Below are 24639 nucleotides of genomic sequence, written 5' to 3'. Positions count from 1 at the left end.
GACGCATCATCCAGAAGGACCCCACAGGTTGAGGGATCGCAGCGTGTAAATAAAACCACGTTTACACAGACGCACCACACGCCGGGACGTTGGCCGTCCGGGTGTCTGTGAAAATACCCAGGAGCTCTTCTTCTTCTTCAAGCTTTCTTTTTTAAGCCTTCTTCTTCTTCTTCTTCTTCTTCAAGCCTTCTTTTTTAAGCCTTCTTCTTCTTCTTCTTCTTCAAGCCTTCTTTTTTAAGCCTTCTTCTTCTTCAAGCCTTCTTTTTTAAGCCTTCTTCTTCAAGCCTTCTTTTTTAAGCCTTCTTCTTCTTCAAGCCTTCTTTTTTAAGCCTTCTTCTTCTTTAAGCTCTCTCCTCTCTCCTCTTGCTCCTCTTCTTCAAGCCTTCTTCTTCTTCTTCTTCAAGCCTTCTTCTTCTTCAAGCCTTCTTTTTTAAGCCTTCTTCTTCTTCAAGCCTTCTTTTTTAAGCCTTCTTCTTCTTCTTCTTTTTTAAGCCTTCTTCATCTCTTCCTGCCTCTTTTAAGCCTTCTTCTTCTTCTGCCTCTTTAAGCCTTCTTCTCCTTCTTTTTAAGCCTTCTTCTTGCTTCTTCCTCTCCTCTTTTAAGCCTTCTTCTTCTCAAGCCTTCTTCCTTCTCTCTCAAGCCTTCTTTTTAAGCCTTCTTCTTCTGCCTCTTAAGCCTCTCTTCCTCCTCTTCTCCTTTGCCTCTTCTCTCTTAAGCCTTCTTCTCCTCTCAAGCCTTCTTTTTTAAGCCTCTTCCTTCTTCCTGCCTCTTTAAGCCTTCTTCTTCTTCAAGCCTTCTTCTTCTTCAAGCCTTCTTTTTTAAGCCTTCTTCTTCTTCAAGCCTTCTTTTTTAAGCCTTCTTCTTCTCTGCCTCTCTTCTTCTTAAGCCTTCTCTTCTTAAGCCTTCTTCCTTCTTTTTAAGCCTCTTCTTCTTCTTCTTAAAGCCTCTTTCTCTCTGCCTCTTTGCTTCTCTCTCCAAGCCTTCTTCCCTCTCTTCCTTCTTGCCTTCTTTTAAGCCTTCTCTCTGCCTCTTCTTAAGCCTTCTTCTTCTTCCTTCTTGCTTCTCCTCTAAGCCTTCTTTCTCTTCTTCCCCTTTCTTCTCCTTCTCTGCCTTCTTTTAAGCCTTCTTCTTCTTCTTCTTCCTCAAGCCTTCTTTTTCTTCAAGCCTTCTTTTTTAAGCCTTCTTCTTCTTCCTCAAGCCTTCTTTTTTAAGCCTTCTTCATCTTCTTCTTCAAGCCTTCTTTCTTCTTCTTCTTTGCCTCTTTTAAGCCTTCTTTTTTTTCTTCTTCTTCAAGCCTTCTTTTTTAAGCCTTCTTCATCTTCTTCTTCTTCTTCTTCAAGCCTTCTTTTTTAAGCCTTCTTCTTCTTCAAGCCTTCTTTTTTAAGCCTTCTTCTTCTTCTTCTTCTTCTTCAAGCCTTCTTCTTCAAGCCTTCTTTTTTAAGCCTTCTTCTCCTTCTCCTTCATGTTCTCCTTCTCCTCCTCCTCCTCATGACCTCCCCATGTTATTGTGAGGCCCGGTCACGTCTGATGTGATTACATCCGCCTCTTACGTAAGGCTCTGCAAGTCCAGACATGCACTTCTCGAGCAGTTATTTCAGCCCCGTGCGGGAATCTGCCGTTACTCACGCAGCTCAGGACGAGATGTTCCCGACGCACTAATGCGGCATTCCTGAGGAATGTCAGGCAGCGTCAAAACAAGCTCTGCACGTCCTTGTTGTGCACTCTACAGGCTGTGCTCAGTCAAACTGCTGTTTTTCTTTCCCTATTTGTTCTAGAATATATATTTCCTGAACAAATAACCATGAACTAGTACAATTCTATAATGCAGAGAAATGTTATATTCAGGTGGACTAGTGCCAGTGAGATGTTTGTGGCTGCAGGAGTCGAGACATTCAAAGCGGTTTTAAGAAATCTAATGTACAAATTTATCTGCCGGGTTGATGACTCCGAAAATGAGATCATGTTTTTATCAAATCTAAAATTCAGCACGACACGCTGCCAGTCCCAGTTGTGGAGACACTGGTACAGCTATTTATAAAGCATGTGTAGTTCTTTGTTTGTTTTTTACTTGTGGTTTTGTAAGTTTTATTATATTTTAATGTTTTGTACTATCTGGACTTTGAGTCAGTAATAAAAGTTTGATTTCATGATCACCAGAGGATGAGTTCCAATGATTTTAAATGCTTTGTTGTTTTGGAAGTGTTTTGTTTACCTCCTCTGCTGCCGTACGGTTTCCACCATGCATATAACGGGTGCCATTTCACCCCTTTGATATTTATACAGTTAATTAAAGCAACTATTTATCTTTATTTTACTCGCTTTATAAAGTGTCTGAGTTTCTTGAAAACCGTTTTCAAAATCAAATAACCATCACCGGCCTCCTCCGGCTGACCTCATCCCAGACACAGTGAGGTTATGTCATTTAGATCTCAAAGGTAGGCCAGAGTTGTTTTAAAAAGGCTTAGAGCCTCACAGACGGTTCCCAACGAGACATGATGCAACATCCCGTGATACACAGCTCACAGTCTGAGACGGTCAATGTAAAAGAGCGAGTGTAAGCATCAGGCGTTGTGATTGGTCAACGCAGCAGGAGAGAGAGTGGTTCAAAAAAACCTAAAAGAAAACACTTCATTTCACAGAAATCCCCCTTCCATAATCCAGCAGACTCCCCGGAGACATCCAACAACTGTAACACGCCCGCCCACATGCTTTCAGTTACATTGAAAGCACTCGAAGGGAAATGAAGAAAAGGAAGAGAAGAAGAAGCTTCGGGGCGACACGTCTGGTTCCAAAAAATCATAGCTTATGGATGTAGGGAGGGAATTAAAGGCCGTGAACGTCTGTAAGGAGTGAACATGGTGGAAGTCAGGATGCAAGCTCATTTGCATTTGTATAGATACACGAGGGAGAGAAAAGAGCCCGAGAGTTTATTTCCAAAATGAGACATCCACCTACGCAGATGTGAAATTAAAAGTGCCGGAAGCCCCCCAAAAACATGTAAATGTAGGATTTCATCCTGGTGTAACAACAAAATCCACATTTCTCTGTCACTTAAATTCAGCATCGTCTACTGGTTGTAAAAACAATCTATTTCAAGCCTTCAGTTTACTGTTTGAGCCTTTTGAATCAAAGGGTTATATGATTTTAAGTATAAACTTTTAATAATATGTATGGTAAAGTATACAGGACTGTCTCAGAAAATTAGAATATTGTGATAAAGTTCTTTATTTTCTGTAATGCAATTAAAAAAACAAAAATGTCATGCATTCTGGATTCATTACAAATCAACTGAAATATTGCAAGCCTTTTATTCTTTTAATATTGCTGATTATGGCTTACAGCTTAAGAAAACTCTAAAAACCTATCTCATAAAATTTTAATATTTCCTCAGACCAAGTAAAAAAAAAGATTTATAACAGCTGAGTGTTTGTCAAGGCTCAGGAAACCCTTGCAGGTCTTTCGAGTTAATTAGACAATTCAAGTGATTTGTTTAATACCCTACTAGTATACTTTTTCATGATATTCTAATATTTAGAGATAGGATATTTGAGTTTTCTTAAGCTGTAAGCCATAATCAGCAATAAATCAGAATAAAAGGCTTGCAATATTTCAGTTGATTTGTAATGAATCCAGAATGCATGACATTTTTGTTTTTTTAATTGCATTACAGAAAATAAAGAACTTCATCACAATATTCTAATTTTCTGAGACAGTCCTGTATGCCCTTCGATAAAAACTGATATTTTAAACATGTAAAAAAAAAACGTGCTGGAATAAATTCACCACAGGAAAATAATGCAATGATAAAATATGTTTATTTAAAGTGCAAATTTGTGCATTTTACCTGTAGTGATACAGACAAAAGATTATTTTCTGTCTCATATTATGAGATCTGTTTTCTATAGCACAAAAGAATCAAAATATGGAGGATCATCAGCGGTAAAAAAAAAAGAAGAGTAATTTAGTATTTGTTGTTGTTATATTACTCTAATAATAATTATAATTATAATAACAAACATCAGAAATAAACTGAAACTCGAGATGCACCGATCCGATCCTGCCATCGGGCACATGAGTGAAATAGTTGGACCGGTTTTGAGACTCGCATTGGCGCGTCCCTATTTCAGACAGACAAGAAATTAAGTTTTCAAAAATAAAACAATTTGACATACATGTATATATATATATATATATATATAATTTTTTGTTGAAATTGAAATCCCCAAATTCATCGTGGAAAGTCTTGAGGAAAGCTAAATCAAGCTATTTTTCTCTTTCTCTTCACATCGATGCAATTCCGGTTTCAAGTTCCGAGGTTCTGAGACGTCCGTCTCTGGAACTTCTACTTCCACTCATAAACACAAGAAAAAGTTGAATTAAATTTGTGCAGCTGAAAGCCACGTAACCGGGGGGTGGGGGTGGGTGAGGTCGAATTTCACAAGAACTCTACTTCCTCGTTAGAAAGCCGCCCACCATAAGAGAGGAAAACGGAACGATATTTCATGCTGAATGTTTTTTTTTTTCAAATGTCAGTTTTTAATCATGCACCAGTCACAACAATGGTAATTAAAAAGTAGACATTAAAGTGCCAGTAAAACTTCCTTCCGGGTGCAGTTCTTTTTGTTCCGTGGGCCGTCGACGATCACCGGTTCTCACGTCTCACCGCAGCGGCTGCAAGAATCAGAGAAGTGAGGTCATTACGTCCGTCCACGCATCACATTTAACGGATCTGGAATGAGAAGTTACTCCTCCGTCGGCCAGTTACAGGTCACATCCGTGTCATTTCGTCCCGCCCGACGTTTGTGTAAAATTATCACGACAAGCATGTGAATACTTGAGTTATCGGAAAACTCCACTTAGTTCAACGTCATGTGTAATCATCTCAAGAGAGAAAGCACCATATACACATTTAATGGTTCCTGAATTGTTGCATTCACAACATTGGACCGACAACCGCCGAGATTCAGATAAGAGGCCAAAAGTTTTCATTTAGAATTCTCTGCACCTTGTTTTCTTCTTCTTTTGCAACTCTCTCAACCAATCAAGCATCCCGGTTGGCTTCCTGCTGGGCGTTGGCGTGCTGCGCCCACAGGATTGTTGCCCTTGGTGTAGTCATGTTCTTTGGAGCGATTGCTCTGATGGGGTGTGTGTGTGCAGAAAGCTGTGTGTGTGTGTGTGTGTGTGTGTGCAGAAAGGTGTGTGTGTGTGTGAAGCAATCTGGTTGGTATGCAGAGTTGTTTCATGGAATCAAAACAATACATGGGAGGGTCTTTGAGGGGTCCACGTGCCGTACCTTTCTCCATCAGAGGGTGTTCAAGCGGACCGGATGAACAGAAATATTGAATAGAAGCATATAGTTCTATACATCCAGAGGAGTCGCCCCCTGGTGGTCAGGAGAGAGAATGCAGCTTTAACACATGAAGCATAGACTTCTATACATCCAGAGGAGTCGCCCCCTGGTGGTTAGGAGAAGGAATGCAGCTTTACCACATGAAGCATAGACTTCTATACAACCAGAGGAGTCGCCCCCTGGTGGTTAGGAGAAGGAATGCAGCTTTAACACATAAAGCATAGACTTCTATAAAACCAGGGGAATCGCGCCCTGGTGGTCAGGAGAGAGAATGCAGGTTCAGCATGCTGACGCTAGCATGCTGACGCTAGCAGTGAGCACAGCTGTGCCTCATAGAGCTGCTGCTGCTGCTGCTGTGGCAGTCGATTCTTGTTTCGTCTCGTTTGGGGTTTTTCCCCAAAACAAACTGTTGTTTCACACCGAGCTGGAAGATTGGCCCGGTGTGAGATCTCGACGGTCTCTCAGGTGCACAAAAAAAGAAAGAAGCCTCTGATCGGGTGACCCTTGAGCAAGAAACTCTACGCCGAACCTCCTCGCTCACCGGAGCTAAATCGGAATCCCAAAAAACAACCAGGAAAAAACAGATGAGCTCAGCACAGAAAAAGCCCTGGCCATCTAAATGTAGGTTAAAGGGATGTGACACGACAGCCAAGTGGTCTTTAACTTGTTGCGCAATCTCAATGACTCACGACGGGAGCCCTTTATTTAGAGAGCATGTTGTCATCCAGCTCTCAGTGATCTGCTCTCAGCTGTTGCAGAGACAGCTGCCGTGACACAACCTCCACATGAATCACAGGAGGACTGAGGTCTAATCAGGACGATGTTCTGCTCCTTATGAGGATCTAAAGTGAGAAGAAGATAGAGAGGCCGAACGAGTCATTTAGTTGCGTTTTAGTTTTGTATTTGTAATGTACAACCTTTAATCCGTGAGAAAATAAGTTTTATTCATACTTTTTTTTAAGAAGATGAGGTTCTGCTCACGTTTACAAAACCTGTCCACAGAGAGAGAGAGAAATACAAAACACCTGCTGAGTAAGCACCGCCTCCAAGAGCACACACAGGCACGCACACACACACACACACACACACACACACACACACACACACACACACACACACACACACACACACACACACACACACACACACACACACACACACACACACACACACACACACACACACACACGGCTGGTAAATACACGTTTTAGTTTTCCCTCAGAGGGCTTCCTTTGACATATTTGTGGATGTGGTAACTGGACTTAACCTGTTTAAAAAATAGTTTCAGCTTTAGTTTATTTTAATGAGCAGCTCTTTCCTCGTGCACAGATGAAACCATCGCACACGCTTTGTACGTTTGCATCTTTAGTTCTGCAGGCAAATATTTTTAGGGGGAGAGAAACAAGGTCCTAGTTTGCATTTAAAAATGTCTCCAGAATGGCTGAATGTAACACATGTCAGCTCCAGGTACTATATATATAATATATATATATATATTAGTGCTGTGAAAAATAACGCGTTAACTCAGTTAATTCAATTACAGGTTTAACTAGTTTTTTTTTTTTACGCATTTAACGCATGCGCAGAATGAGCTTCCAATCCGTCTGTTGTTGGTCGTCGGGACGAAAAAAAAGTCACTTGCAAAATGAGCTTCCAATCCACCACTTCAATCTGAACTCTGTCCGCTCTCATGCAGACGGTCTGTTCATCGGTAATGATCCTTCCGCAGGTTCACCTCCGGAAACCTTGTTACGACTTTTACTTCCTGTAGATCAGGGTCTCAACACGTCGATCGCGACCTGCCAGTCGGTCGCGGCGTAGTGTCGGTAGATCGCATGACATTAAAAAGATTGCCCGGCCCTCTGACATGTTCTCTATAGCACGTCTTTGTTCTTTTATTAAACTAAACGTCTGTTGTTGATCGTATCTCCACAGCAGCATGTCATTTCTGTCTCTTCGCGTTGCGTTAACACTTATCGATCTCCGTCTCGCGCCACAGAGCTCCCTGCGCGCATCGGGACCGAGCAAAAAAAGTAACTTGTCAATCTGTCCACCTGTCCGGGCCGGTGAGGTTTCAGCTTTGCAGCGGTGTCCCCGCCGTCCCTTTCATCACGGCCCAGTTCATGAAGAAAACCCACACAGTCAGTTTGCCTCAGCAGCTGCTAGAGGAAGACTAGAGGCCGTTAGATTGTATCATGGTGGAGTTAATGGTTGACAAACAAGAGAAAAATGTTCTGTTTAACCCTCCTGTTACCTTTACATTTACTAACATATTTTACCCTCGGGGTCAATTTGACCCCAGCAATTACAACCTCCAGAAAATTATTAGAATTAATATTGCTTCCCAAGTTTAAGTGTGAGGTACTTTATGTTTGTTTGTTGACTACCTAAATAGCCCTTTAAATAAATAAAAAAGTTGATATTTCTTATATGTTTGACACAGTGAAAAACAGCCTGGGGTCAAATTGACCCCAAAGAACACCGACATTAAACATTGAATGGGGTCAAATTGACCCGAAAGGTAACAGGAGGGTTAAACATTCTGTTTAGGATGAAGATGTATTCATGTTCCATATGGAAGAAAACTGCTAAATAACTGCTGAGTTGCAGCACTATTTTATAGAAGAATGTATAAATGTATATTTAGCGGCTAAAACTCCCTTTGTGTCATCGGTAGATGTTTCTTGACATTTCCATTAGTTTTACCACTCTTAAACGGAAAGAACGAGTCTACGCGTGTAATGTATTTCAACAACGGTAGAAAACAGTGAGTTCGCTCCGTTCTTTTTACTGAATTCTGGAGCACGTGAAACAAGTCCGCCCGTTGATATATCAATGCGCGAGCTCAATACGTCACAACTCACCTGATTATTCTAAACAATGCAAATTATAACATACAATTATGCAATCACTATAACGAACAAATCTAAATAATATAGTATCTAAATCTGAGTCTAAATTACAATTACAATATGGAAAATGGCACTAACATTCCGGCCCCTAATTGCTCATCATGGGGATGACAATTACCTAACTAAACATATCCATTTCTATATTCTAAAACATTTCTCTAAGGCCTAAGCCAACATAAACAACCTAGACAAGTCTAGATGAGGCCTACAAAAATGACAACTGTAGAAGTAATAATGTCCTAAATAACAATGTCCTTTATTGTCCATGGGGTTCTTCCATCTCGAGCAGGAGACACAACTTAGTTATGGGTCTCACTATGGTGTTGGTCTTCGTTTTGACAAGGACCCGACGGACGAACCCTTTGGCGTCGGGGATTGTCTTCTCCACCTTTCCCATCAACCAGGACCCTCTTGGAGCCCTCTGGTCCACGATGAGTACAACGTCTCCCTCTTTCACATTCCTCTTCTTCTCCAGCCACTTCTGCCTTTCTTGTAGGAGGGGCAAGTATTCTCTAGACCAGCGCTTCCAGAAGATGTCGGAGATGTACTGCACTTGCCTCCATCGTCGTCTGGTGTATAGATCCTCCTTCTGAAACACACCTGGAGGGAGTGCTGGTTTTCCCTTGAGAAGGAGAAGATGATTCGGCGTTAGTGGCTCAAGGTCGTCCACGTCATCAGATGACTTGGTTAGGGGTCTGCTATTGATCACTGCTTCAACTTCACACATCACAGTTTGCAGACATTCGTCGTCGAGTGACTGTAGCTTCAGAAGGTTGGTGAGTATCTTCCGGACTGTTCTTATCTGTCGCTCCCAGACACCACCGTGGTGCGACCCAGCAGGCGGGTTGAAGATCCAAGTGACTCCTTTTTGCAGTAGAGTCTCAGAGATCTGGGACTGGTTCCATTCTTTCATCGCCCGGCGGATCTCGTGTTCTGTAGCTACCAGGTTCGTTCCATTATCGGATCTCATAATCTCGACTTGTCCTCTTCTTGCTATGAAACGTCTCAATGCATTTATACATGAGTCGGTGTCGAGAGAGTGTGCGATTTCTATGTGGACTGCTCTGACTGTAAGGCAAGTAAACAGGACTCCATAACGTTTTACATGCACGCGTCCACGCTTTGCTTCGAAGGGGCCGAAATAATCGACACCGACGTTAGTGAATGGTGGATGGTCAAGCAATAGACGATCAGGTGGTAGATTCGCCATCTTCTGTTCACTCACGGCAGCTTGACTCTTGCGGCATTTCACACACTTTGAAAGCACATTTCTCACCGCTGCATTTCCTTTGCATATCCAGACCCTTTGTCTCAGCCGAGCAAGGGTATGGTTTCTCCCTCCATGTCCGATTTCCTTATGAGCATTCCTGATGATCAGGGTCGTGATGTGGTGATCCTTGACCAGGATAGTTGGATGCTTTGTGTGTTCTGGCAAGGCCGCCTGGTGCAATCTTCCACCAACCCAGGAGAACCCCATCTTGAAGGAAGGGATCCAGCTTCACGAGAGAACTGCTTCTCCTGATCTTTTCACCTTTCTGCAGAGCGTGAAGCTCCTCATGAAAGGTTTGACTTTGGTGGAACTGAATGATCGCAGTTTCTGACCTTCTGACATCCTTGACAGTCAAATGGGTTCCTTTCAGGGTAGATTTCCATTTCTGCATGTGGTTTTCAACTGTCTTAATTCTTGCGTCTTGGCTTTCTGAAGACTGGGCTTGAGACCCAAACTTCTTCCTTGTTTCGCACAGACTTTGAAGCAGTTCCTTCAGCCTCAACATCCAGGCGACAGCCTTCTTCAGGCTGTGCCAGTCGGAGTAATGATGAATCAGCTTGAAGAGCGGGTCTGTGCTTGAATCTACAGTCTTGATGATGTTCACGCTGATCATACGCTTCACTTCAGCGTCTTCTTCACTTATCACTCTTGAGAACTCTGATAGGACAGGCCAGTGAGACTCACTCTTGTTTAGGAAGTCGGGACCTTCAATCCAGCTCTGACACTTCATGAAGTGCTCTGCCTTCATTCCTCTTGATGCGTAGTCAGCTGGGTTAGAAGCCGTGTTGACATACTTCCACTGTGCTGGCCTTGTGTTCTCTCTGATTGTCGTTACTCTATTTGCTACGAATGTTTTGAAACGAGCGTCGTCGTTGTCGATGTATCGGAGGACGGTGGTGCTATCTGTCCATAGCACAGACTCTTTGAGGTCCATCCGAAGCTCTTCCTTCATGAGCTTATCCATTTTCACTGCAATGGTAGCCGCGGTGAGCTCGAGGCGTGGGATTGTGACAGGTTTAAGCGGCGTCACTCTGGATTTCCCTAAAAGAAATGAGCAGTGGACTCGACCGTGGCTGTTCTCGGTGCGGAGGTACGTGACGACGCCGTAGCCCGTCTCGCTAGCGTCGGAGAAATGGTGCAGCTGTGCTGACATCACTGGACCAAATCCCTCTGGCTTGATGCACCTCCTGACAGAAAAGCTGGTGAACTGGCTCAAATCGGACAGCCAGGCGAGCCATCTGTTTGCCATGTCTTCTGGAATTTCTTCATCCCAGGTAAGTTTCATTCGACAGAGACCCTGAACGATGGTCTTCGCAAGAAGAATGAACGGCGACAGGAATCCAAGGGGGTCGTATATTGAGCTTACGACCGAGAGAATACCCCGTCTGGTGATGGGCATGTTCTTCACATGGATCCGGAACTTGAAGGAATCTGATTCTATGCACCAGTCCACTCCAAGGGCCCTTTCCATAGGTAGTTCATCCTTGTCCAGGTCTAGATTCTTGATCTCCTTTGCTCTTTCTTGTTCGGGAAGTGATGACAGCACTTCGCGGCTGTTGCTTGACCACTTAGTCAAGCGGAATCCTCCACTCTCACACAGTGCAATGAGGTCCTTGGCCAAGGCAGTGGCCTTCTTCTCGTTGGACGTCGAGACCAGGCAGTCGTCGACGTAGAAGTGCTCTAATACTGTAGTTACTGCTTCAGGTGATGACCTGTCTTTTCCATCCTCTGCGGTCCGTCGTAAGGCATAGTTGGCGCAGCTCGGGCTCGACTTGGCTCCGAACAAGTGGACCACCATCTTGTACTCACGCGGAGGCTGGCTCAGATCCCCCTGTGGCCACCAAAGGAATCGTAGAAGATCAGAGTCCTCATCACGAACTCTTACTTGATGATACATCGCTTCAATGTCGGCGATGAGTGCGACGTGTTCGTGTCGAAACCTTGTCAAGACTCCAACCAGACCATTAGTGAGGTCCGGACCCTGTAACAGTTCCTCGTTCAGTGACTTCCCCTGAAACGAAGCGGCACAATCGAAAACAACCCGCAGCTTTCCCTTTTGTGGATGGATCACGCCGTGATGTGGAACGTACCACACTCTGCCGTCGTTGCGATTGCGCTCGTCTTCAGGAACTTCCACTGCGTAGCCTTTATTCAGCAGGTCTGACATGAAGGTCTTGTAGTCATCGTGGAAGCTGGAGTTCTTAGCGAGTTTCCTTTTCAGGTTTGATGCCCGTTGCTCGGCAACACATCTGTTGTTTGGCATCACCACATTTTTGTTTCTGAGAGGCATCCCAATGCTGTAGTGCCCATTGACTTTCTTGATTGTCTCAGTCACAGACTTCATGAACTGAACGTCTTCTCGTGACATTTCTGACTTCTCTTCGCAGGCTTGCTCCGGAAAGTCGTGGTTGTATTGCTGCAACAGCATGCTGTCCACGCCACTGACTGAGATTCTGTTGACTGAAGCCCTTTGACTGCAGTGACTTGACTTGTGGTGATCGTCACGTTTCTTGAGAGGGCCATTAACGACCCACCCGAGAGTCGTCTTTACTGCGTAAGGCCCGTCACCTTGGCTGTGGATTATCTTCCACGGCTCCATCGCAGAGTGAGCGTTCATTCCAATCAGTATCTCAACATCTGCGTCGATCTGTGGTAACCGTACTTCTTTACGCAGATACGGCCATCTTTCCAAGTCCTTCTCAGCAGGAATATTGTCCTTCGTTACAGGTATGTCTGTGTGGGTGTAGACGTCTGGCAGGCTTATGTACTTGTTCTCTGTCAGACCGCACACTTCCAGATCTGAGAGCACGTAGCAGGACACAGGCTTCTCCTGGCCCATAGTACGGAGTAGCACTTGAGTCTTCTTACCATGGACGCCGAGTTGTCTCATCAGCCTTTCGGAGCAAAACGTAGCGGAACTACCCGAGTCCATGAACGCATACGTCTCTATTGTCGTGTTGCTCCTCTTGGATTTGATGCGCACAGCCACGATAGACAGGACACAATCATTTCCTCCGGCCCCGGTGACTGCCGTGACTTCCCTCTTGACTGACGCGTCTTCTTGTGGAGCTGAGTGTCCGCTGGTAGAGCTTTGACCTTTCTCAGGCTTGCTGTACTCTTGGTCAGTGTTCTCGTCCCTTTTGCTGTGAAGCAGGCTTGGGTGTTTCTTGCTGCAGATTTCACAAGTGTCTCTCTTTTTACAGTCTTTTGCCATGTGCCCTTGGGTCAGACACCCGAAACAAAGTCCTTTTCCTTTAATGAACTCAATTCTTTCTTTGTTTGGCAGACTTCTTATTTTGTAACATGCGCTCAGGGTGTGTCTGTTGTTGCAGTACAGACATGGCTCCTGAAACGCGTTGCTTGTCTGCTTGTTCTTTCTTGGTTCTGAGGCGCCCTTCGCCTGGCTTGACACTCGTAGCACAGCCAGTGGTTCTTTTCGGTCCACCTCCTGGGCAGATTTAAAGCTTGACCTGCCTTTTTCTTTCGCTCGAGTACTCGTTGACATCACCGAACAGTGGGTCTGAAGCTATCCTAGCTTGTCTGTTGATGTATGTCGTGAGATCAGAGAACTTTGCTCTTCTTCCTTCCCTTTCTTGTATGTCGAAAGCTATGACTCTCCATCTTTCACGAAGTCTGAAAGGCAACTTTGAGAGGACGATCCGCAGGTTGCACGGGCTGTTCATCTCCTCGAGATATTCCATGTCCTTCATGACGTTGTTACATCCGGTGAGAAAGATGGAGAAGCTGTGAAGTGACTTTGCATCTTCCGGCTTGACTTGAGGCCATTTGAGAGCCTTATCAACATAGGCTACAGCTATCTTATACTCATTACCATAGTGATAGGTCAAGAGCCTTCTTGCTTCATTGTAGCCTTGTTGTGCGCTCATGTGCTGGCAACTTCTCACAAGTTCCTTTGGCTCACTGCTGGTGAATTGCTGTAGGTAGTACAAGCGGTCTTCATCGTTGTCTGTACGACTGTGGATGATGTGCTCAAAAGCCTTCAGGAATGGCAGGAACTCGAAAGGATCGCCACTGAATATAGGGACTTCTCGTTGAGGTAAGTTAGCTAGTCTTTGTTGTGTGACTAACGTATCTATGATATCCTTCTGGTTCGATATCATTTCGCTGAGTTCAGCCTGCCTTCCATTGGAATTTGTACTTGTGTTGTTTTCATCCTTTACTTGCACATGATGAGACTTGTGTCTAGGTGGAAGGTAAAATGCACTGTTGTGTTGGCTAACTCGAAGACTGCTAGTCAACTTTGGTCTGACATCTGGAGCATGATGTTCGATGGTCGCTGCTGTAGGCATGTTCTTGATGAGGTAGGAATTCATCCCATCGTCGTCCATGTTATCATACTCTTCCATCATTTGTAGCTTTGCTGTGGACTCTGCGATAGCAGTCTCAACATCTAGCTCCTCCATTTGAGCCTTCAACTGAATCTGCTTAGCTTTCCTTTGAGCCTCCAACTGAATCTGCTTAGCTTTCATTTGAGCCTCCAACTGACTTTGCTCAGCGTTCATTTGAGCCTCTTCCAACTGCAATGCCTGTTTCTTCTTAAGTGCGGCTGCGCGTGCGAGTAGGGCTGCACGGTTAACTTCCTCGTTTCTACGCAGTGACGAAGCATGAGATGACGCTTTGGATGACTTTGAGTGTCTGCTGCATACACTTCGTGCGGTGACTGAACTATGATTTTCTTGTACAGCAGATGCACTGTCGTCTGGATCCACATCTTCAGTGTCAGACTCACCCTGCTGTGTCGTCGCTCCAGTCTTTGGGGTCGCATTTTCAGTAGCGGCCTGTTCGCCATCGGCACCGGCATGCCGTCTTGCTTTTATTATCCACTGCTCCAAACTAGTCAAAAAGTTCTCATACTTCATGAGGTTTGGCTCACTCCAATACCGCTGGTCAGCTTCCCTTTCATCGTCAGATAACAGTTCACTAACTGCATTGTTCACTTCAGTAAATCTATTCAGAAATTTTGAGTAATCACTGAGATGATCCTTTTCCACGATGAGAGCATTGGAATCATTTAACATGAGAATTTCTATTTCCTCCGCTTTGGAGACCAGACGTGCTAATGCACGTTTCCTGAGCTTCATCTGTTCATCAAGTTTATTTTCTAGGGCCTTTGTGGTCAACTTGATCCTTCTTTTAATGTCTTGCTCGACATTTCCTTCCATCCTGGTTTCATTCAAATCAGACATTTCAATTGGCTATTATTGTTAGACAAGTCTCTTATTATAGCAAGCTCTTGCAAACTTCTGAAATCCAGATCGACAGTCCTTTAACCTCAAAACATGTGAATGCTTTCCAGAAAAGATTCCAGGGCTGTCTTTATTTCCAGAATAAACTCGAGCTTCTTCGTGGCTAGGTATGACAAGCTAGCAATAGCACTTTTTTCAAATGTCCTGTGTGGCCAATGTCTCGTAGCACATCTTATTTGTTCATTCAATGTTGTTCTTTGTGTACTCATCCATCATCGTAGAAGCCGACCGAATCCGGTCTGCTGCACAGCGTTGTAGACGGCGATAGCTAATCCTGTAGCTGGTTAGCTTCCTTCGTTAGCAGCACGGCGTTGTCACCGCCGCAGCTCGCTAGCTCCCGTCGTCCGCAGCACCGCCTTGTCATCGGCGCTAGCTGCCCTTTAGCTGGTTAGCTTCCTTCGTCGGCAACACGATGATCTTCTCTCGCCTTCGGCGACTGTTTTCTACTTAATGTAGCGGCTAAAACTCCCTTCGTGTCATCGGTAGATGTTTCTTGACATTTCCATTAGTTTTACCACTCTTAAACGGAAAGAACGAGTCTACGCGTGTAATGTATTTCAACAACGGTAGAAAACAGTGAGTTCGCTCCGTTCTTTTTACTGAATTCTGGAGCACGTGAAACAAGTCCGCCCGTTGATATATCAATGCGCGAGCTCAATACGTCACAACTCACCTGATTATTCTAAACAATGCAAATTATAACATACAATTATGCAATCACTATAACGAACAAATCTAAATAATATAGTATCTAAATCTGAGTCTAAATTACAATTACAATATGGAAAATGGCACTAACAGTATACATCCGTCTTTTGTCATAAATCTCTATGTTCTCACAAAATATACCGAGAATATCGGTAATATGTGATTAATCATGATTAATCCACAAAAACCTGTGATTAACCCGATTAAAAATGTTAATCGTTTCACAGCCCTAATATATATATATACACATTATATATATATATAATATATACACATTATATATATATATAATATATATATATACACACACATATATATATAGACACATATATATATATTATATACATATATAAACACATATATATACACACTTATATATATATGTATATATATACATATACCTATATATATATATTGCAGTGAGTCAGGTGGGGATTCTTCTGACGCTCATGGAAGTTGCGGGAAATTTCATATAAAAAGACTGGAAATGGACGTCACTGCGCCGTTTGATTGACAGGGGATCTTTATTTGAGGAACTCAGCTTGAGCTAAAATGCTAAGAGGCTTTTTATAGCCTTTTTATAATTACAAGCGTGGACTTTTTTTGATATCTTTCCCTTTCTTTTATTCCGCCCTGTGTTGTCTTCCAGGAAGAGGCACACCTCTGGTTATCACGCAGGCTGCAGCTGCTGCAGTCACAGCGGCCGTCAAGTCGAATGGATCAGTAAACAAAGGTCGGGAAAGGTGTTTTTCTTTTCAAAGTGACCCCAAACTTTTGACTGGTAGTCTATATATCTATATATACTGCATACATATATAAACATATATATATATATATTGTTTTCTGATAGTTGACTGAAACCCGTGGAGCCGTGAAGGATACATTGAAGTGACAAGATACCAGCGTCGATACAGACGTTGGGAAACACGAGGGTTTTACCAAGTGAGCGTCACAGAGCTGTGAACTAGCCAGCGGGCCACGCTCACATGCACAAACAGGCACTAAAAGCATGTGAAGCTATGTAAACAATGCGAGGAGCAGCTCTGACAACAGATAGAGGAAGACTTCCTTCTCTTCGCAGGAAACACCGACAGTATCTTTACATGGCGAAGAGCTGCTGCTGCATATTTGCACTGACGCAATACGTGTACAAAATTGTATTTTGTATTTGCGCAGCGTACATTTGAAAGTGAACTTAATCCCAGAGGTAAAAAGTGCATCAGCTGCTGGTTGACTTCTGAGTTATGTGCACTGGGAGATGTTGTCATGTTGTCATGGTGTCCCCCCCCCCCCCCCCACCTCCAGTCATCTGACTTTGTTTATCTCCACGGTCCTCACATTTCCAGAGACATGCGTGGGAACATTATTGACTGGAGCCTCTGCTGCCTCGGTCACAACACACACACACACACACACACACACGTTTCCCCAAAACAAAAGGAAAACTGGAAAAACCGAAGCCCGAGTGGCTCTAATAAGCAGGTTGGATCTTGACTTTGGAGGCGCTGCCGGCGGTTGCACATCCAGCAGCTGGCGGCTTCGCCTATCCATTGTCTTTTTTATTTATTTATTATTTTAGTGCAGCGCTTTCAAAGTCAACCAGCGGGGACAAAGGCCACGGCCGAAGTGGAAGCTCTCGCTCTTCCCGTTTCGGAGGCCTCGAATAGCCTCCGAACCGACGCGCAGTGCAGAGCGCTCGACCCGGTGCTCGTTGGGGGAGTCACATCGGCACTCGGTGTTCCCGGTCTGCCACGTCTCTTACGGCCTGATCGGCATTCCTCAGATTCCTCCTCCCGAGGCAGCCGCAAACCGCTGCGCCCTCAAAAGAGAGTTGCAGCTCGCTCGTGAGAAACACTGCAAAAATAAAATAAAGTGTGTGTGCGTGTGTGTGAGGGGGGGGCAGAGCAATGAAAGGGGGCGCTGTGTGCTAAAGGGGCGTTTTACAGGTATACGACTTTGCCAAAGACAAGCCTGCTCTTGTGAGTTGGTCTTTCAGATGCACCACAAGGTAAAAATGTTAATAGAGGAGGAAGCAAACACAATCAGCTGATAGACGGGCTGCTGCTGGCGGTGGGGGAGGGGGAGGGGGGGGTTGTCGAGACGCACGATAAACCACATCGCCGTTTGGCAGTTTATAGATGAAGGGAGGGGAAGAACATGTGGTCCAAAGTGTCTGCTGCCGTGGCGATGAGGGCGAGGGACCGCAGACAATAACGTGGAGTCACATTCATTCATTCTCGTTGGTGGAACCGGGAACACGAGAAGCGGAGGAAATGAAACTCATTTAAAATGCTGCTGAAGCGAGCGCCACAGGGAGACCTGAAGCAGCAGAAGCGGTGGAACGCACAGCCGATCCAGACCACAGCCACGTGGTCATGAGGTCACCCACTTCCTGTTCAGCCGGACGCTCCGTACTTGGCTCGGGGACAAAGTTCGTGACCGCGGCGCTAGCTTCAACGCTTTTACACGGACGCCACCTGACTCACTCCCAAACCAGAGAGCAGGACAAAGGGGAAGCATGAGTTTGCCTTTTTAATGGCTCTTCAACTAAAGAAAACACCGCCGCTTGACCAGTGCGCCGATATAGCAATCACGTTTCTCACGTAAAATTATTACATTTGTTACGGAACTAATGTAAATGAATTACGGCGAAGTGACTAAACGGCGGGGGACGCGAACAGCTGTCTTCTGGGTAAAAGTTTATTTTTTTGCTTGACCCTCTGACCCGTCGGTCTAACGGCGGCGCTGACTGGTTCAAACGGGAGTTTGTCGAAGGCAGCACGGAGTGAGAACGCGCTGCCGTGAAAAAGAGGGCTGGAAAAATATTTGTTTTATCGGAAAGGACGAACTATGACTACGAAGAAAATTTTTCGGTAGTTTACGCTAACGGTTAATTTAGATTATAATAGCAATGCCGTAGAAACACACACACATTACTAGCAGGCCTGGCTGGAGTGTGTGAACCTCACATTCTACAGGAGATTACTGTGAATTCCACGGTAGTAAATAACAGCTGTAGACAGGAGTTTATCAGTTAATGTGCATGAATCAGTTTGTTTTAAAAAGTCACATTCATTTAATCAGCTATTTTCTCACGCCTGCAGGCGTTGGACGGGCTTAACCCGGGCCGGGGGAACATCACGGAAACACAGCCGCTCTGATCAGACGAGGCAAAGGCCCAAAGGTTCTGTCTAAGAGCGTCGAGAGAAGAAGAAAAAAACATGAAACCCGAGCGCTGTTTCTTTAAGAGCGTGGGCGAGTAGTGAAAGAATGTGGGGAGACGGCCAAACACGGCCTCACGTTTTCCAAACAGAGACGTGTATTTCCCTCGTCCGCAGACTCCTTTTAATTAAGTGAGGCAGAGGTTCGTGGGTATTAAACTCAAAACCCCGAACGTGTGAGATGTTTGGTATTATTTTGAAAGTAAAGCAGTGTAAAAACACTCCGTGGGGGCCGACGCTGCAGACGGGAGGAAAAAAAACGTATGTGGAAGTGACTGAAACTCAAGATAGCGATGATAGCGGCGATAGCGTAAAGAAAACCAACAAACAAAGAAACTAAGTTCAGGAAGCAAATCGCATCCGTACGCGATCGGGCCCGAGGAACCCGCCTCGGACTCCGATATCCGATCGCGATAACCATGCAGGCACAACATCTGCACATCTCCACGAGGATCTGTGTGTTGCAGACGGAGAGAGCTCGCGACTGCGTTTCCGTGATCTTGCTCCCCAAACGACTCCGTTTCTCAAGCTGACCGCTGGGACCTCCAACTGGTTACGCTTCACACATTCTTTTCCGATTCTGCAATCGGGTGAAAACTTCGAGAAGATAAACCGGTAGCCAACCGGAGCGCGATGGAGAGAACGTCAACCCCGCCGCTGCCTCTTCAGGGTCCAGTGAAGGACTATCTGCATTCCTTCACGCTTAGCTCTTGTTTTTCTGTACTCTGCAGGGTTGGTATGTGTGTGTGTGTGTGTGTGTGTGGGGGGGGGGGGGTCTGGACATTAAGTCAAGCCTAGAAGCACCTTGGATCACTGAGCTCGTGTAAGCTCCCCCCTACACGCATGTGACAGACACCTGAGGTTCTGTCGACACACACCTGTTGGGGCCGGCCGGCTCTGATGTCTCTCCTCCGATTGGGTGACAGGCATCAGGTGTGTTGCCGGTTTCCGGCGTGCACGATGTAAAGATAATGCGAAATTTTTTTCGTCACGGTTTATTTTCATATGCAAGCGAATCTCCTCGGGTTTTTTTATTTTTTAAACTGGCCGTAAAGTGTAAAAAACAAGTGTGTTGCTTTCTCCGCCAGATGGGTTTCCCCCACCCGGAGCGTAAAAGCACTCCCAAATATTAGCTCTCTGCAATACAACAAACACAATACCTGCCTACGCAAACACACCTGAAGTCACCGGAGACGGAATAGGAAATGAGATACACGGGAATAGATATCCGCGTATGCGGCTTGTGAATAAAGATTCCGGTTTTTTTTTGGGGGGGGGGGGGGGTTGTAAAGTCTCTGCGGAGGGCTTCCTTCACCTGGCGTCCTCGATCGGTCGGACTCTCGCGTTTATTATTCAACCGGCGCTCGTCACGCCTCTCGTGTTGCGTTCAACTCCATGCAATTTTCAGCCGACACCTATTTTCTCAAGGAGAACCGTGAACCCGGGTGTTTTGGTTGTGGTGGGGAGGTCAAGGGGGGGGGGGGTGTGATCACCACGCAGGATAACGCAACAGATGAGCAAATCGTGGACGGGCGGGTTTGCATGCAGCTCCTTTTTCATTTCTGGTGTGTAAAAATCAAGGAAGACTTTGAAATAGAAAGCCTCCAACATCTGACAAAGCCGTGAATGAGGCAGAAGCGTTTGGTTTACATTTATTTCTGCTACGAGAGACGATGCGTTAGAACTCGAGTCTTACGCTCTACTTTGGGCCATTGTGCGCTTCAACAACAGAACGATTGTATCTTCTGAAGGGACCCGGGAACAAACCCACAACAATGAAACATTCAGACTTTGTCACAAGAGAAAACACGAAAGGTGATCGTTCTTCACAGTTCACCAATAAGAGAGGGAGGCGCCATGAGATCCTTCAGACAGACTTCCTGGTTCAGCTTTGACCCGCGCGGCTTCCCGAGCATGAACTGGAGTACGCCGTTGGTTCAGAGGAAACATGAAAGGCGGCTCGACGTCAAACCCGCTCGTTGCAGCTCGTCTGCTCTCTCTTACCCGGAGGTCACGTGACCGAACCGCGGGTTTTATCGGAAGCACAACTTTCAGAAGGACACGAGGTCCAAGCCCCTTTACGATCGACCGCTACGAGAAATAAACACGTTCCATCGTCGGGTGATTTGTAACTCTCAAATTCTATATCCATATCATTTCCTACACACCCCTATAGTCGGGTGTCAAGTGACTGAACAGTTCCGGCGGTCGGGTTTGAAGACTTCTTTCTGCTCATAAATGTTTAAATAGCCGAGTCGAATGACATCACCGCCTGCGTGGCATTCACTTTCTGTCCTTGAAGGCACGTGTGTGTGTGTGTGTGTGTGTTTGGGGGCAGAAGAATGTGAACAGGACTGTTTACCCGCATGCGGTCACGAGTTGGACGCTGTTGATTAAAGCCCGATAAAGTAACATTTTCCGATAAACTTTCAGTTGTTCCAGTACGAACATAAACACTCAAATGTTCTCGACGTCAAACATTTAAATATAAAAAGGGAACAAAATCAGCAGGTAGCATTTGTTCAGCATGTCAACAACTACTCTGATGTGTTCATGATATCGTGATCAGAGCAACGTATATCCTCAATGTTTGATATCTTACCAAAGAGTCTCGAGTTTTCCTATGAAAGTCCAGTAAAAGTGTCGATTTACGCTTCTAGCGTACGTCAGTAAACATCCGCCTCCACAGGAAACAACAGAGTTAGGTTGGAGGCAACAGAACTACTTATTTAAGTTGAGATAATAAACATGTGGTTTGGGTTCAAATATACATGGAAGTGGCGTAAGATCTTTCTACTTTGGACAGAGCCAGGCTAGCGGTTTCCCCCTGATTCCAGTCTTTATGCTAAGCTACGCTAACCACCCCTTGCTCCAGATCACCAGTGGTATCCATCTTCTCATCGAACTCAACAAGAGAGCGAATAAACATCCCAAAACGTCTCACTATTCCTTTCAGCCACTGTTTTAGAGAAAATCAAAAGTAAAACTCCTCAAAGTGTCACAAACCCATTTGGCAGCCATCTTTGTTTGGGCAACTTGTGACCATTTTTTTTTTGTGTTTACATGAGGCACACAACTGGAGCGAAGGAAAAAACAAATTAAACTAAAATTTAAATCAATTAGTCTGCGTTAGAATTGGAACAATTTCCTCTTTTTTTCCCCATCGACTTCTGCAACTCTTCGTCTTCGTCACACAGCTGTCACGAGGAAGCTCACGACACTCATTCACGCCTCACATGGGGAACTGGGTTTCATTCCACCGACTTCCTAGTTCCCTCGGACAAGGAGACGTGTTATGGGAACGTTGGATGAAAGGAGGACGGAACTGAAATCTGTACATAACAAAACATTTTGAGTCGGCGAGATGAAGAAACGCTTCGCCGCGGCTCCTGGACAAGCAGGACTCGGATCACATGACGCAGCACACAAAGCATGTGGACGTTTCACGCTGCCGGGTCACCGGATAGCAGCTCCGTGGTGTAAGCTGCGATTGTTTTATTGTTGTTCGCAAAGTACACACGAGAATTCAAAAAGGTCACGTGCTTCTCTGTGCGTGGGAAGTAAACACCGACCTTCAGGTGCTCGTGTGAAAGCCAATATGAACTTTTTCCATGACCGATAACATGAACGGCGTCGGACTTCACACGGGAGCGACCTCCGGTTCTGCCAAGTGACGATTTATCACCTCAGGAAACTTTGTAAACCGGAGTTTATGGTCTCAATCTCTAGTTTCAAGTCTTCTTCAGGACAGCGTGAAGTTCATTTAGTAAATTATGGTCCCATTTAGAGTCAAACAGACCATAAAGCAGGGTATGCTTGGGGGCTTCTTGAATATAGTTCTGACTTTATACCTTTGGTGAGCTTGTGTTGAACAAATATATATATATATATATATATATAATTTTCTAAGATTCGTTCTCCTATCTACAGGGAGGATGATTAGATCTTTATTTTTTTTAATGATAAGCAAACACACCTCTAATCTGAGAAGCATGTCAATGGTCAAATTAGTTGACCGATACTGATGCGTCATAATTGCTTTACGTCCACTCAACACGATAATCCCACCGTCGACGCAGTCATTTCTCAGGGAGTTTGATCCCACACTTTGCCCCCTTGATCGGATTTACAGCCCGGATAAGCTTTGGCTTCATTTAGAAAGAAAGAAATATATTAACGGGTGAGATTTAACGGTTTCCTGTTAATACCACATGTTTGGCCCCGTGGAAATTCTGGCACTTCCCTCTTCATACATTTTCATCTATTGATCCGTCTCTATGAAGTATGCGGAATTTACAGCATTATAAATAATCTTTATTCAGTTAAAATTCCCCATAATTAACCAATAAAAACATTACATTGTTAGATGATAGTTTTATTGCGAAGCGGTCATTAAAACCGACGCATTAGCCCTTCAGTGTTTACTAGATCAATTCAAGTGAGAATATATTGATAACTTTATTTTTTAATAAACTGATAAGTAAAAATGCATTAAAGGGATTAAATAAGATTTTTTCTTATTGCGATTGGTAACACATCTTTAACTAGAACGGGCACTGGGTAGAGCGCATACCTTCGCATATCACAAGATTGGGCATTGAATTAGGAACATTTTGGCATTAGTTGCATGCCAATTGAATACAAATTGATCGCGCTATGGTCAAAATGAGATGTTGACCTTTTCATGACCTTGACCTTGACCTTTGACCCGATCGATCCCAAAATCTAATCAAATGGTCCCCGGATAATAACCACTCATCCCACTAAATTTCATGCAATTCGGTGTAATACTTTTTGACTTATGCGAATAACACGCATACAAATAAATACATAGCGATCAAAACATAACCTTCCGCATTTTCAATGCGAAGGTAAAAATTGGTCATTAATGTGAGTCTTCATTAAAAAAAGATGGTGTAAAGGAGTAAAAAGGGCATTTATTGGGGACTATTTTCAGCAGGAAACCCTAAACCTCCATCTTCACAGGAAACAACTTAGTTAGGTTTAAGAAAAGATAATGAAATACTGAGTTAGGTTAAGGAAAATATCGTGATGTACTAAGGTTTAGGAAAAGATTGTGATTTACTAAAGTCTAGGAAAAGATTGTGACTAAGGTCTAGGAAAAGATTGTGATATACTAAGGTCTAGGAAAAGATTGTGACTAAGGTCTAGGAAAAGATTGTGATATACTAAGGTCTAGGAAAAGATCGTGAGGTACTAAGGTCGAAGAAAAGATTGTGATATAATACTAAGGTCTAGAATAAGATTGTGATATACTAAGGTCCAGGAAAAGATTGTGATAAACTAAGGTCTAGGAAAAGATCGTGATAAACTAATGTCTAGGATAAGATCGGGATATTCTAAGGTTTTGGAAAAGATCGGGATATAATATACTAAGGTCTAGGAAAGATTGTGATTTACTAAGGTTTCAGAAAAGATCGTGATATACTAAGGTTTAGGAAAAGATCGTGATAAACTAAGGTCTAGGATAAGATCAGGATATACTAAGGTCTCGGAAAAGATCGTGATAAACTAAGGTCTAGGATAAGATCAGGATATACTAAGGTCTAGGAAAAGATCGGGATATACTAAGGTTTTGGAAAAGATCGTGATATAATATACTAAGGTCTAGGAAAAGATTGTGATTTACTAAGGTTTAGGAAAAGATCGTGAAATACTTAGCTTTAAGTAAAATACCACGGCAGTGGGTTTACTTGAGTGTGATATGCTGATCTTAAGGAACCTTTATTTTCGTATACAGCTACTGCGAACAGCCAGATGTGAGAGAGTCAAAATAAAACTGGAGCTTTTCGTGCAGACGAATAACAAACATCCGGCTCTGGCTTCAGATATGCGTTAGGTGAGAGACATTCAGTGTGGGTTTTATCATTTTCACGACATTTGTTGAATA

The 24639-nt window shown here is 44.2% G+C and overlaps 1 protein-coding gene across 1 annotated transcript in view; it reads right to left on the bottom strand.

Moving 5' to 3' along the window:
• Window positions 1–3798: 3798 nt before the first annotated feature.
• Window positions 3799–24639, bottom strand: part of mcl1b (MCL1 apoptosis regulator, BCL2 family member b) — a 31000-nt gene continuing 10159 nt past the window's right edge. The window contains exon 4 of the mRNA XM_056444329.1: window positions 3799–4671. Coding sequence (XP_056300304.1) covers window positions 4653–4671 — 19 coding nt within the window. The 3' untranslated portion in view covers window positions 3799–4652. The remainder of the gene's footprint in view (window positions 4672–24639) is intronic.

Source organism: Pseudoliparis swirei, chromosome 22 (assembly GCF_029220125.1).
Source record: "Pseudoliparis swirei isolate HS2019 ecotype Mariana Trench chromosome 22, NWPU_hadal_v1, whole genome shotgun sequence".
Taxonomy (NCBI): Eukaryota; Metazoa; Chordata; class Actinopteri; order Perciformes; family Liparidae; genus Pseudoliparis; species Pseudoliparis swirei.
This window is presented reverse-complemented; position numbering and strand designations above follow the sequence as displayed.